Source organism: Carettochelys insculpta, chromosome 28, assembly GCF_033958435.1.
Source record: "Carettochelys insculpta isolate YL-2023 chromosome 28, ASM3395843v1, whole genome shotgun sequence".
Classification (NCBI taxonomy): domain Eukaryota; kingdom Metazoa; phylum Chordata; order Testudines; family Carettochelyidae; genus Carettochelys; species Carettochelys insculpta.
In genome coordinates this window covers 2,738,586-2,752,902 of record NC_134164.1, presented here as the reverse complement: position 1 = coordinate 2,752,902, position 14,317 = coordinate 2,738,586, and the positions used below count along the sequence as shown (strand labels likewise).

General features: G+C 55.0%; 1 protein-coding gene across 8 annotated transcripts in view; it reads left to right on the top strand.

Moving 5' to 3' along the window:
• The window catches only part of SRCIN1 (SRC kinase signaling inhibitor 1), a 148,241-nt gene that overhangs the window by 70,961 nt on the left and 62,963 nt on the right, over positions 1-14,317 (top strand). For 4 of the 8 annotated variants that reach the window (XM_074979069.1, XM_074979068.1, XM_074979067.1 and 1 more), the window contains exon 3: positions 14,132-14,155. The exons of 2 other annotated variants lie outside the window; for them this stretch is intronic. In XM_074979069.1, coding sequence (XP_074835170.1) covers positions 14,132-14,155 — 24 coding nt within the window. Of the gene's footprint in view, positions 1-3,013; positions 3,280-14,131; positions 14,156-14,317 lie in introns of those variants that run through there. 2 more of the 8 variants (XM_074979070.1, XM_074979071.1) reach the window with 2 other exon arrangements.

Here is a 14,317-nt window from a genome sequence, read left to right as displayed (position 1 = left end):
AGACGGACTGGGGCTCGTCAGAACATCCCCAGGGCTGGGCTCAGACTGAGGCTGTGAGATAAATGTACTATTGACTTGTCAGGCCATTGATCGCCACTGGGGTGGGACTGAATCGGGACCCTTAGGGGCTTTGCTGCCTGCTCCCCAGGGGTACCTGGCCTCAGCGGAGAAGCACTGCGTGGGGAGAATTTAGCAGGGGCAGTGATCGTTCGCTGCATAAGATAGGCCCTGTCCTTTGCCTAGAAAGCAGAAGGGGCTGCCGAGATCATTACAGGGTGATCCAGTGGCCTACCCTGTCCCACCTGGCAGTTTCTCACCCTTTGGGCTGTCCCTTGCCCCACTCACAATATCATTTGCCTAGAGCAGGGATCAGCAACCCCCAGGATGGGTCCCAAGAGCGGTACATGAGCCACGTTTCATCGGCACACGAGGTGGGAGCTCATCCCTGCCCCTCCTCCCCCATGCAGCCGGGAACGTGCTCAAAGCCAGGCCACTGTTGATTCACCAAAGATCAGCTAATGCTACCAACCCCCACCTCTGCCACTTAATTTATTTATGAATGAAGTTGTAAGCAGGACTGTTAGTGACTTTGAAAAGTATCACCAGCACTGAGAGGTCAAACGGTCAAAATTTGGCACTCTGCCTTGGAAAGGTTGCTGACCGCTGGTGGAGAGAGAGAGTGCGCCTTCCTGAGCTCTTCCTGGCTAGGGGCTGCCTAACCTCCCACCATTGTGAGGCTCACATGTAACTGGCGGGACCCCTGAAAGAGGCACATCACCCCGACCCTGGGTGGTCCCTCCTCTGCCTCTCAGGTCCCCCTTCCTCCAGTCTCCTTTCCTTCCCCACTGCCGTAGGGCGTATGGCAATGCTGCACAGCCGAGAGACACCGACATGCCCCTCACGCACACAGCCCATCACCTATCCTCAGGGACGGCCCTTCTGTACGCACATCACGGTTCAGATCAGAGCCCCCCTCTCCATGAAGAATCACAGCTGCAGGCTGGTGTTTCTTGGGATGGGGTGGAAATACAGTGGTGGGCACAGGATACAGCGGAGGGGGGGCAGAACCAGGGTTCCCTCTAATTTTTTCTGTCCATGGGTGGATTAAAATTTGTTATGTGCACTGAGGTATGTGTGGATGTGCACCACCAATACAAACACAAGCTGCCAGCTGTGAGCACTCTGTTAATCATCTGGGTGGCACCTGAATCTCTCCTGGGCAGCCGCCCAAGCGCTTGGCTTACAGGGAATGCAGGCCAGGACACCACCACGTTGGCAGCTGCTGTATCTCAGGCTGGGAGTGTGGTGGAGGAGAAGGTGGGGGACATGGCTGCGCTCCATGGGAGGGCTGCGATCAGCCTGAGGCTGGGCAGCGGCGCTCTGGGCAGCGTGTGGCGACAGACCTGCTCTGGCCGAGGGGGAAGAGCACGGCTGCGGGAAGGGAACTGGGGTGCTTGTGAAGGGAGTTGTCTGTGAGTTAGTGGTCAAAATTCAGAGACCTCGTCAGGGTGGGAACAGCCCGAGCAATGGGCCTGGCTGTGTCAGCTGAGGAGTCGGACCCAGCTCGGTGTATGGGGCCTGGTTGTGTGGGGTACAGCTGTGCAGATGGGCGCTGCAGTGTGTGCTACAAGCCTAGGACTGGTCCATGTCCGACCACCCCCCTCCAAAGGGATTGGACTGGCACAAGACACGCTTGGGGCACAGGCCGGGCACTGTGTCTTGCTCCTGGGGACATGCACTTGGCCCTGAGGGCAGGACAGGCACCACCGGGACCTTGGACTGCTTGCAGGCTGGCAAGGCGTGGCACTCTCAGGTCTACAGAGGGGAAATGGGAGCGGGAGCCCTGCATGAGGCTGGCAGACCCCTCGCTCACCGCCGTCTGTGCTCCAGGGTGGGCAGTCCCAGCCGTGAGCAGAGATTATGGGAGGTTTACGGAACATTTCCACCTCCCACCGGGCTGGGCCGACCCCATGCAATGGATCGCCCAGCGGCTAATAAGCTGCTCCACTCCATCTGCGGCGCCTGCCAGGGGGCCGGGCCGAAGCGTTTGACTCCAGTCTCTGTGGGTTTTGCTCCAAAGGCTCTTTTAAGACCTCGAAAGCACCAACTTGGGGTTTTTCCTGCGTGATTTGTAGCAGCAGTTGCAGGGCTACCATGGTGCCGGCGCCTGCCTCCGTCTGCTCCGGTGTCCCGGTGTGTTCCTGGGCGGGCACGTGTGTGTCGCCCGTTCGTCGCGCAGACCCTGGGCGGGAACTCTGCCTGGGGGTCTTTTACCCTCCCCCGCCTGCCAGTGCGGTTGCAGCCTGGACAAGGTGACCGACCCCCCAGGTGTGCAGTGGCCACTGCTGGGAGGGGCTAGGACTGGAGTAGCCCCGACCCCCGTACTCCTGCCCCTCCCCTGCTGCAGGGGTAGTCAATGGGCAAGTTGCGAGCCCAATCCAGCCCCCGGGTGCTTCTGAACAGACCCCAAAATCTCTGTAGTTACTGACCCCTTTTGTTGCTATTTTTGGTTATTATTTCTCTGGGGTCCGGCCCTGGGCGGGACCCGGCCCAAGAAATTTGTACTTTGACCAAAATTAATTGCCAGCCCCTGGTAATTAAATCCTCCCCCCCGCCCCGCGTCCCCATGATCCTCCACCTTCCCCTGACAGCGCCCCCTGCTGGGAGAGGCTGGGACTGCAGTGACCAGGGGCGCCCCGCGCAGTCTGCACCCTCCCCTGCAGACACTGCGGGGTGATTCTGCCACTGTTCCCCAGGGCGCCCCCTGCTGGGAGATCTAGGCGCCCCCGCCTGCCCCATAGCGCTCCCTAGGCACCTCCCCCAGCCTGCCCCACGGCGCCCCCTGCCGGGAGATCTAGGCGCCCCCGCCTGCCCCATAGCGCTCCCTCGGCACCTCCCCCAGCCTGCCCCACGGCGCCCCCTGCCGGGAGATCTAGGCGCCCAGCCGCCGAGGGGGCTGGGTGGGGGGCAGGGCTACGGCCGGCGTGCGGGGGGAGGGGGCGGACCGCGGCGCTCCAGCCCCGCACGGCTGCGGAGAGGCAGGTGGAGTCGCGGTTGCCATAGCGACCGTGCCCTTCCGCGGGAGCGGAGCGGGAGGCCGGGCGCTGCGGGGCGGCTCGGATGGAGCCGGGCGCGGCGCTGCAGCCCGGCCCGGGGCCGCCCTTCCCAGCCCTGCCCCGGAGCCCGCGGCGGCGGCTGCTGCTGCTGACGACGATGGATTTATAGACACTGCAGATCCCATTGTGCGGCGCTGGCCCGGCAGAGTCTGACCCGCGCCAGGTAAGAAGCCCCCGGGCCGGAGAGGGGGTGCGGCGTCCCGCACCCCGGCGCGGGTTGGAAGCGGGATAGCCCCCGACCCGGAGTGGCTGCGGGGTCCCTGCTCACGGCTGGCTGCAGCCGGGGCCGCTGGGGGGCGGGGGGGGGTTGGTGCAGGAGCGCCCCCCCAAGCTTTGGGGTCACCTTAGGCAGGATGGGGGCAGGGCTGCATGCTGCTTCTGCCCCGGGTCCCTGCTTTGGGGAGAGGGAGAGCTGGTGGTTTCCTCCCTCACCCCCTTCTTGCCCCCTGCTCCTCAAGACCCCCCCCCCACCCCCGTCTGTTAAAGGAGGTCGGATGCCAGCAGTGACTTCCTCCCCCTCCCCCACTGCTCCCCCACCCTGAGTTGCTGGACTGAACCTCCTGGTGTCCCTGCCTGTGGGGTGCTTGGAGCGCCCCCAAGGGGTGAATGCCGGGGGGCGGGCAGCTGGGGCAGCCTTATTTCAGGGGTGTGTTCATTTGCACCCCAGAGTGGGATGAGCCCTGGTCATTGTCTCCCGGCTGCCTCTATCCCTTTTCAGAGCTAGAACCAGGCTTCCGGAGACCTCGGTGAGTGTAACACCCACCGCGCCCCCCTCAATCCTGCGAGGTCTGTCTTCAGAAGCCCCCAGTCTCCATTCAGCCACCTCTGCCTCCCCCTCCCTCCTCCTTTCTTTGGCAGCTTGCATGGCTAAAGTTCAATAGGTTGGGAGGGGGAGTTAAAACAAAGTTGGGGTGGTCTGAGCAGGCAGTAACTGGCCAGTGCAATGAGCTCCCTCAAACTCCGCAGAGCGTCCCCCCTGGTGCCCAGGCTGAGCTCCGGACTGGCCGTCAGCAGCCAGGTAGATTGGAGCCCCAGGGTTCTCTTAAGATACCAGCTGTGTAAGGGCGTCCTGGGGACGCCAGCCAGTCTCCTCTCTGCCCTCTTGCCCAGGATTCACTGGGCTGGAAAAAAACTCTGCGTTAACCATCAACCCAAACTCCGACCCCTGTTAATGTGGGCAAGATGAACCGGGCACACGCACGGCCATCTGTAGTGTTGGCATGAGATTGGCATCCATCTTGTGATACCTCGCAAAGGAAAGCTGGCAGTGTCCTGGCCTGGGAGCTGCTCTGTACAAACAAAGCAGGTGGGGGCGGGAATAGTTCCCATGACCTGATGGCATTGTGTTTTCCCCTGCGCCGTCCAGGACTGGTTCAGAGGGACAGTTGGGGATCTCAGGGCAAGCCCCAGGGGAAGCTAAGACTTGGCCCAGTGGCTGTATTTTTGAGATGCAAACCAGATCCTTTCTCCCTTTGCCTCACCTCCTCTGGGAAATACCAGCTTCCCTTTGTCACAAGCAGCCCTGATCTGGCATCCAAGTTGAGCAGTGATGGTACTGTGCTGTATAAGCAAACAGAACAATCCTGCTCCGTGGGACTGATAGGTGCACAGAAGGGGTAAGAATCGAGGCCTTTATTTCCCTGTCCAGGGCTTCCATCCTGTTGCTCCTTGGAGGCAGAACAGTGGCCCATCACAAGCTGTTGTAGTCTGGTGGTGGCGGGAGCAGACCCTGTGCATGTGCGTGCGCACGCACACATTAGGAGGGCATTTCTGGGACCCCTCAAAGTGCAGGCCTATCTGGCTCTATTGAGCATTTATTGAGCATTCCCACGGAGCGCAATTCCAGGCTGATTAAAAGAGCCAGAGTTCAGATGGGAATGAAGTCATTGAGAGTTGAGGGTCAGGTTACAGCCTGTGTCACTCCATTTCCCAATGGCTTTTGTGTCTGGAGGCTTGGGCCAGGGAGAAGCGATTTGGAAGTGAGTAGTAAATGCAGTTCCGTTAGCAAAACTGATCACAACCCAGGAGAGGGCATTGCCAAGCGGGTGGGATAATCCAGCAGGGAGATGTTAAACAAATCCCCATTGGGAATTATATCAGACTCCATCCTAGTGACAGGGACACGTCTGGCGCATTCTTGGGAGTGACAGTCGAAGCCAGCCATTGGCAAGGACAGCTTTCGCTTGGTGCGTTTGCAAATTTGTTAACCAAGTTGACTGGAGGATTATGTCCACAATCCCTCAGTCTGGAGGGGGTGCAAGAGTGTGTGGCCATAGTGGTCCTACCCCACCTCCCTGCCATGCATGAGGATACAGACATAGCCCACCTTTGGCTGTGTTTCCAACCATTGCTAGCACAGTTTCGGTGTCTGGGGTAACCAGTGCTGGGTATTTGCAACACTGGGAGTCATTGCAAAATGAGCAGCTGGTTAGTGCTCTGACAGCAGTTAGGTGATGCAGCACTAAAGCAGCCTGCAGCAGGGCACGTAGGACCAACCAACAGGTTCAGCTCCGTCGTTAGCAACAGTGTTCCCTCTAATTTTTTCCATCCATGAGCAGGATAAATTTTAATATGTGCACCACCAGTAGAAACACAGGCTGCCGGCTGGGGACACTGCTGATCAGCTGGGTGGCACCTGAATCTCTCCTGGGTAGCTGCCCAAGTGCTCAGCTTACAGGGAACAGTGGTTACTCGCCTAGAAGGGGCCGGTCTCTAGGAAGTGTGCTAGTGACTCTGGTTTTAAATAGGGCTACAGCTAGGACAGTTTCTCCGATCAGAGTCAGTGGTTCCCCCTCCGTAGGAGCTGTTGCCCTGCTAATAGCACAGCAAGTGGACTCTGAAGGAGATAGGTGTCTGCCAGGGTTAGGCCAGCAGGCACAACATAATCCTTGCCCATCTTGAGAGAAACCTGCTAGCCATAAACAAGGGTTTTTAAACACAGCTGGGGTTCGAATGCTAGATGTCAGAGGCAATGGTCCCTCTCGTCGTTTCCACCAACGTGTGGATTTTTCCATCTCTGTGTGAAATACGTTTTTCTCTGTACATAGAGGCTTGTATGAATGGGCACCACCAATAGAAACAAAACCTAGCACACAGCTTACAGGGAACACTTTTTGCAGTGCATGGGTTTGTGGGCTTGCGGGGGTGAGCCCCATGGGGAATTTCAGCCCCTTGCAGGTAGTCACAATCCACCTTGTCAGTCTCCCTTGTGTTCAAACCACTGCATTCTGCAGTTTGATCTGCCCAGCTACTTCCTGGTTCCCCTGCCATGCCCAGCTGCAGGTGGCTCTGATGGCCTGCCCTACCCCCGGCAGGGAAGTGACGTGGTGAGGTGGGGTCACACGGCTCCTGCAGGATCTGATTAATTGATCCTTATGCAGTTGTTTGTCCAAGTGCTGAGTGAGCACAGGAGGCTACCCAGGTTACACTGCTTTGCCTGCAGGGTAATGAGGAGTCAGATCCTTAGCACCTCTGCCCTCTTGGAACAGGGTGGAGCACCTGTTTAGAGGAAGCGTCTGTTTAAAATCATGGGAGCGGTGAGTTTGTTGGGGGAGAGAGGAAATAGCCCATACCATGGACAAATGACCAGGGCTGCCTCTAACTTTTTTTCCATCTGTGGGTGGAATAAATTTTGTTCTGTGCACCAAGGCACCTGCAGGTGTGCAGCTCCAATAGAAACACGTGCAGCCAGCTGTGGGTGCTCTGCTAATCAGCTGGGCAGCCACCCAAGTGTTCAGTTTACCGGAATGATGGTGTGACCCTTGGCTTATGTGGCCTGTCTGAATAGCCCTTACTCAAGCATCAGGGGAATATAGGATTGTCCCAGTTGCACCAGGTGACCAGTCTATCCAGCCCAACATGCATTAATTTCCAAAGCTTCTCGCCAAAGACTCACTCAAACAGTCCAACTCTGCCGCAGCCCCTGCGCGTCTTCTGGCGGCGATGCCTCACAGAGGCTCAGAAGGGAATTTACAGAACAGGTAGACGTGAGCCCCACCTGCAGCGGGTTTGACGTTCGAGTGCACGGACAGCAGGAGGTGGGAATAGCAGAGCAGGTGGCTGGGGTCGGGCGGTGGAGCTGGGGCACTGCAGTCCAATGATTATTCAGCTCAGTTTGCAGCATGCTCAGTGTGGATGTTTGAGTGGGGGTCTGGTTTTGTAAGCAAATGCAGTTGTTGACTTGCTTTGCATGGACCTCATGGGAGAAGCAGGGCTCAAGCCAGGATTGTTACAGGTGGGATTTTCAACACTACAGATATATCGCATGATACTAGTCCCACTGAGTGTCAATGGGACCAGTGCTCCTAAGTCACTTAGGCACTATCGGACACCTCCATCTATAATTCTGCCAGGAAAAGGCAGCTCTTCACGTGGGAGTTGTAGAATTTCTCGTAAGAGCTGGAGAGGGGTCTTTATGGTGTGGGAGAGGAGAGAACAATGCTTTGATACACCTGGTGATCTTTTTGTGGTTTGGTTCGGTTCAGGGGCTTTCCAGCATCCTGGCTAGAGCATAAACAGTCTGCTCTAAGCTGAGCCCGGAGCAGTGTTCCCTTCAAGCCGAGCCCTTGGGCAGTCACCCAGGAGTAATTCAAATGCCTCAAACTGATGAGCAGAGCACCCACAACTGTCAGCCTGTGTTTCTATTGGTGGTGCACATCCACACAGGCCTCGGTGCACATAACATTTATTCCGCCCATGGATGGAAAAAATTAAAGTGACCCCTGGCGTGGAGGGTGCCACTTAAAAAACTATAAAAATGAGTTAATTTTTTTTTTAAAAGCAACACCGACAAGAAGCCGATCATGTCCCTTCTGTGCAGGGAAATGTGCCGTGGTGCCTTATGGCTGGAATGAGAGAGAGACTCTCCAGCCCAGTTTATCATTAACAGAATCATATTAAAATTGCTAACCGTGGGGCGCCTGCTGTGGCCAGCTCAATGACACACTCATCCTTCATTTCCTTCCCCTTCCCACCCTGGGACAATCACTTGGATTGGATTTCTCCCTTTTCTGCTTTAGCCACAGCTGACCCTGCTCCTCTTCTGAGCCATGCGGGGGCGGGGGGTGTGTGGACCTGAGCTGCTTGTTAGTCTGTCATTTCACGGCCTTGTGGACATGACTCTCATTGTAATTATAATTTCTGCCTGTGTAATATTTCATACCTTCTGCATCGCGCTGTCTGCGGCAAGCTGCCTGTTCCGTCGGTTTGTAATAAGGTGCCGTTTCAGATCCGGTTGCAGCCCATTATCTGCCTTTGATGCTTTTGAAGAGCCAGAGATATGTTAATTTTACCTTCCCTCTCCCTGCTTGCCTCCTCCCCTCCGCAAAGTCGTCATCCGAGCCAGCTGCGGCATTATTTGGTCCTGTGCAAATGACAGCACTGGGCGGGGGCTGAGGCATACATCCAGCCCGCTGGCGGGTGCTGTGGCGTCCCCCAGGCAGAGTTACAGAGTCAGGTGCCCAGGGAGCTCTTCTCTCAGGAGATGACGGCATTCTGGGATTAGGCCCTTGTGCTCTAATGCTCTTTCTAACGATCCTCTCCCCTGTTAGTTTAGAGCAGAGCCCACTGAAATAAGTACCGACTATAGGGATGCCTTGCCAGCAAATTTCCCTCTAATCTTTCCCAGCTGCATGCAGATTTTTTATCTGTGCGTGGAATTTTTTTTTAGCGTGCACCAAGGAATGTGCACCACCAGAAGCAACAGAATCACTGCTGGAGCTCTGCTAATCAGCTGGGCGGCATTTGAAGCTCTCCTGAGCGGCCGCACAAGCGCCCCGCTCACAGGCAATGCTGCTTGCTGCTGCCCCAGAAAGGTGACAGAAAGCCCCTCTGATGGCGGAAAGGATCTGTCCAATAAAGCGTTTCTGCTGGGAGACGAGGGGTGTGAGGGGATCTCATTTGCTGGCTCACTTGTATGGGAGAGAGGCACAAAGCTTTTCTTTGGGGCGAGGAAAAGTACTCGTAATGGAGCGAAATGCATGGTGGAACCAGGGATGGATTTAGAACAGGTGGGGCCCAAGCCCCCCGTATTAAAATATTAATATAGCCTCATTATTTATGCTTTAAAATCTATTCATGCTGCTTATTACTCGTGACACAGAATAAAATTACGCTTATGTTCATTTTAAAATGAGAAGGACACGACAATTTCCTTTATTCCATTAAAGTGAATTGTTTAAACAAGATGGAGTTGTGGAGCCTGGGGGCCCTGGGGTAACTGCCCCTTTTGCCCTGATGCCGCTGGGTGGAACAGAGTGTTTGAACAAGCAGTTCATACATGTTCTAAGCAGCCAGTCAATGTATTGGGTCATGGTAACAGCTCTGCAGTCATAAGAGAAAAAGAGGCTTAGTGGGTCACAGACAGCGTTCCCCTATAAGTTGAACAGATGAGCGGCCACACAGCAGAGATTCAGGTACCACCCAGCTGACTAGCAGAGCACCTACAGCCACCCATAGCTGGCAGCCTGTGTTTGGTGGTGCACAGCCTTACATAGCTTGGTGCACAGAACAAAATTTATTCCACTCACAGATGGGAAAAATTAGCTGGAAGCCTGGTTGTGGTTGGTTGTCATAAGCCTAAGCAGTCTCTGCTTTTCAGTATCTGGCAGAGGGATGAGTTTAAGCTCTCGGGCTGTGTGGTTTGAAAGTGTTTGGTGGTCCTCCTTTGAAGGTGAGGTCTGATCTTCAGACATGAAGGGATTGCTTTGGGGAGATCGTTCGCACCCCGGAGATAGGATGTTTTGGTCTCTTCTCAGCCTGCTGTGGACCTGTAGTGCTCGGTGCTGTGGAAAAGCCCAGGGAGACTAACAGAGCTCTCTGAAATGAACAATCTTCAGTAGCTACAGTTCAGTCCATTTACCCTTGGTGAAAAGAGCCAGCCCGACAGTCCTGGAGATTTGTATTTCTCCCCAGCCTAGGTTCAGCCTGGCCTACTTGATGCTAGGTCCCTTTTCAGCCGGGGTGGTCCCTTTTTTAGGCCCTGTCCCAACTGTCCTGAGTCTTCTGGCAAAACTGGGCATTTCTCATCAGTGGGCAAGAGAAAAGGGGACAAATATGCAGTTTTGCCAAAAACAGTGGGGTGTGACCACTAGCAGGTTGTGGAGGACTGTGTGTGTGGAGGGGTGAGTGCTAGGGAAGGTGGCTGGGCCCACGCGTGGGCAGGTGCAGGGGTGGGCTCAGACCAACCCCGCATATGGGGAGCAAAGGGGTTTTCATGGGCTCCCCACAACCTTTATGAAAACTGGTTTCTGAATGTGAATCTACATAAGTCAAAGATGCTTTAGACCAGTGGTTCCCAATCTTTTCAGTAGAGCGACCCCCAGTTGCCCCCCAAACTGTTCACAGACCCCCATCAAAGCCCATTCTATTTTCTATTCTCATATTTATTTATCTTTTGTTTTTTCATGGACCCGACGCAACACCCTTGGAAACCCCCACCGTCTGCCTACCCCAGGCTGGAAACCACTGCTTTAGACAAAATACCTCCTGTAACATAGCAATCCTAATGTGGCAGTCTGCTGAGTGTGTGTATGAGGGGTGAGCAACCCCTGGCCCGGGTCCCATGAGTGGCACGCGAGTGGATTTTCACTGGCACATGAGGCAGGAGCTCAGTCTGTCCCGCTGCCCCCCCGGCCCCGCACAATAGCTGTGGATTAACAAAAGATCAGCTAATGCTACCAACCCCCACCTCGCCGGTAAAACTCGGCCTCTTCCTTTGTTTGTTAATGAAGCGGTTGTAAGTAGGACTATTAGTGACTTTAAAAAGCATCACTGGCACTCGGACTGTACAGAGAGGTCAAAAGGTCGCGTTTCGGCCCCCGCCTCGGACAGGTACCGACCATGGGGGTATATGCGATTTTTGTGCATGTGTCATTCTTGTCTGTGAAGTTAGAAATATGAAGCGTGGACTTGGTTTTAATTCTCAGTGAGTGAGTGGGGGCCCTTCCTGATGCTCTGGAAAAGGAATGGCTTGGTGATCAAATCAACGACCTGCGAATAGTCTTGGTTGGCCCGTAAGCCCAAACTCTGCTGGTCCTAACCTGCTGCTCGCAGCGGTCTGGGCCCTGCTCCTTTCCTGCCAAGGGAACCGGCCCTTCCGGGACTGAAGCTCCTAGTGGGAGCACATGGCGCAAGCTGGCTGAGCTCCCAAAGGATGGAGCGCCGGAGGCACCGGGTGCCAAGACTTCAGGCTACCTTGGCCTGGACTCTGTCCCCTTGCCCAGCTTGACCGATTTCCATGACATTCTGAGCTCACGCTGTCTGTGCCGCCGGGACTGCTGCGGCAATGGGGTGGGGTCCAGGGAGAGGCTTGTCTGCAACTCCTCCAACGAAGATACATACAAGATAAAGCCAGGCCTGGTGGGAATGGGATCAACGCGCTCCGCAAAAGGGCTGCAGCTCTTCCGCAGCAAACTGATGAGACTGGAGTAGAAGAGCTGTTGTATTAGTGCTGCCCCCTCCCCATCTTGCCAACCTGATGGGATCATGGGCAGCTCTCCCAGGCCCTAAATGGTCCAGCCAGCTCCGGAGCATCCCCTCAGCCCCTCATCCAATTACCGAGTGCAGCACAGAGACATTTCACGACCCCGGCTCACAGTCTTCTCCCTGAATGTCGGCACCAAGGAGGTCTGCTGGGCTAAGGGGGAGGTGAAATGGGTAGGGTCCCAGACTGGGGATTAGAAAACTTAGCTTCTTGTCAGCGTGTGGCCATGGGCAGGTCACGGCCCCATTCCGTGCCTCAGTTTCCCCTTCTGTAAAACCCAAGCTAGTCAGCGGTCCCCATCCCCTGCTGCCATCGGTTTTGATGGCAATGAATGAAAAGTGCTTGGTGTTATTAACCCCAATATTTTAGGGGCTTTTTCTGATGGTGTGGGCTGTGGCGTGACAAATGGAAAAAGTTGAGGGCCCCCATCTTTTTCATAGGCCTGTTGGGGTTTCTGATTTGCTACTTCCTGTGGCCCTGTGCTGTAAAGACCCAGTGCGCCAGATCCAAATATGGATGGGGGTGGAGTGGTCTCTTGGCTGGACACTGAGCATCACCCAGACTGTACCAGGGCTGGGCAGGATGGAATTCCACTCCCATCTCCTCCTCCCGGCGGTAAGGGCTGTTCTCCCTCCACCCCTACTGTAGGTCCCTGCAGCCACAGAGCACGTCCTCAGGAGGTGGGGTATGGGGCTGGCGATCTGGGGCCTTAACTCAGCCTCTGCGCCCTGACAGCAGGGGTTGAGCACTTGTCCTGTGGGTTTGTGCCAGCCTGGGATTATGTGACCATGGCAGTGTTGACTAAACCCTAATTTAGTGTCAGGGGGGCTGTCCCTTGCCCCCGTCTTCTGCCCTTCCTCCAGCAGCTCAGAGGCACTCGGGGGGTGGGGGGGCAGTATTTTTAGAGGGCCACGGATCCTCTGCAGGGAGAAATCCAGCATAATCAGTAAGGGCATTTGAGGGAGTTTTAAAGCCCATCTTCCCTGCTCTCCTTGGTCTCCAGCCGACACTCCTGTAAGTGAGATCCGACTTCATTCGCGATAGTGTGAAATTAGCGGATCCTGCAATACTGGGCTTCCACCCCAGATGTGATCGTGATGAGCTTCCTGTGCACAGCTCACCATTTTGTGCACACTTTGCGTATGGAGTGAGTCCTGCACAAGCACTCAGTGCCTGGAAAAGGGAAGCAGTGAAAATGACCTGACTGGATTCCTACAGCAGCTGGGTTCAGGCGTCCCTCTTTTTTTTTCCCCCCCGCATCCACGGGCAGAATAAATTTTGTTCTGTGCACTGAGGCATATGCAGATGTACACCACCCATAGAAACACCCACTGCCATCTGGGGTCACTCAGCTTATCAGCTCGGCAGCCCCTGAATCTCTCCTGGGTGACCACCCAAGCACTCAGCTTACAGGGAATTCTGGCTGGGTTAGGGCTTTTGTCCTGTCCTGGTCACTTATTCATTTTTTTCAATGACTGTAATGTAGTTGCAACAAAAGGGTTATAAAAAAATTCTCAGGCGTAATGTACTTGAATGTTGATATCCTTCCAGCAAAACGTTTCTTGAACAAAGAGCTCTTCCTCTTGGTTTACCCAAATTACTGCTGCTAACAAAGGTCCTTTATTACTTTTCTATAATTTTCCATGTCTGGGCCACAACTCAGCCATAAGGTCATCCCACGAATGAAGTAGGGCCTTATCTACACGCACGTGTTTACACTGCCGTTGGAAATCCTCCCTGTTCTTCCAGGGCAGACCTCTCCCTAAGGAAAGGTGCCCATGGTCTCTGGCTTGCTTGGTTGTTGGGGGACTTGTGTGCCACAATTGTGCTGCGCTCCCGTCATCTCTAAAATACGTCGGTCAGATGCCAGCAATGCTCCCAACCTTGGAAAGCCTCCAAAGGAGCACCAGGCCTTTGGGATCAGCCCTGCAGGAGTTGCAAGGGGGGGGAAAGATGGGTGAAGTCAGGAGAGAAACCTTCCCTGGGGGATTCCCACCCAGCAGAGAAGCAGGCCCAGGAGGACCTCTAATTTTTTTCATCCGTATGAGGAATAAATGTGGTTAGGTGCAGAGGTGCACCACTCACACAAACGCGCTGGTGGCTGTGGGCCCTCTGCAAAGTGGCTGGGCATTCCCTGAATCTCTCTTGGGCGGCCGTCCACGCACTCGGCTTACAGGAGCGTAGGCAGCAGCCTTAGAACTATCCAACATGCCGGCATGTGTTTGGTTGGGCTTCTTACCAGAAAGCCAAGCCTGGTATCGTAAAGTCAGCACCATCCTCCTGTTAGACTCCAAACGCGCATCGAGTCCTTGTGTGTTGGTCCCCCATCAGCTGGGTGCACGCCCCACGGCTTCCGGACACCGAGAGGCAGCAGTAGTGTGAAACGCAACCCATAGGTGGGAACTTTAAACCAAAACTAACCCCAGCTTAATCTCACAGCTTAAAGTCATCTATTCTCCAAACAGAATCTTAATGGTATTTTTTGTTTTGTTTTTTGTTTTTTTGTTTTTTGTTTGTTTCGCTTTTTTGTTAGCAACCCAACTACTGGAGCTTTAAGGTCAGTATTTCTCTTTTTTTTTTTTTTTCCCCCCTGCTTCTGGGTAAAATGCATGCGCTTTCTTACCCTGTCCCATCTCTCCGTGCATAACTGGGGGGGCCGAAAGTCTGGGGTCTCTCTGCAGGGCTGCAGATTTCAGCTCGTTAGGACCAGTTGAAGGCT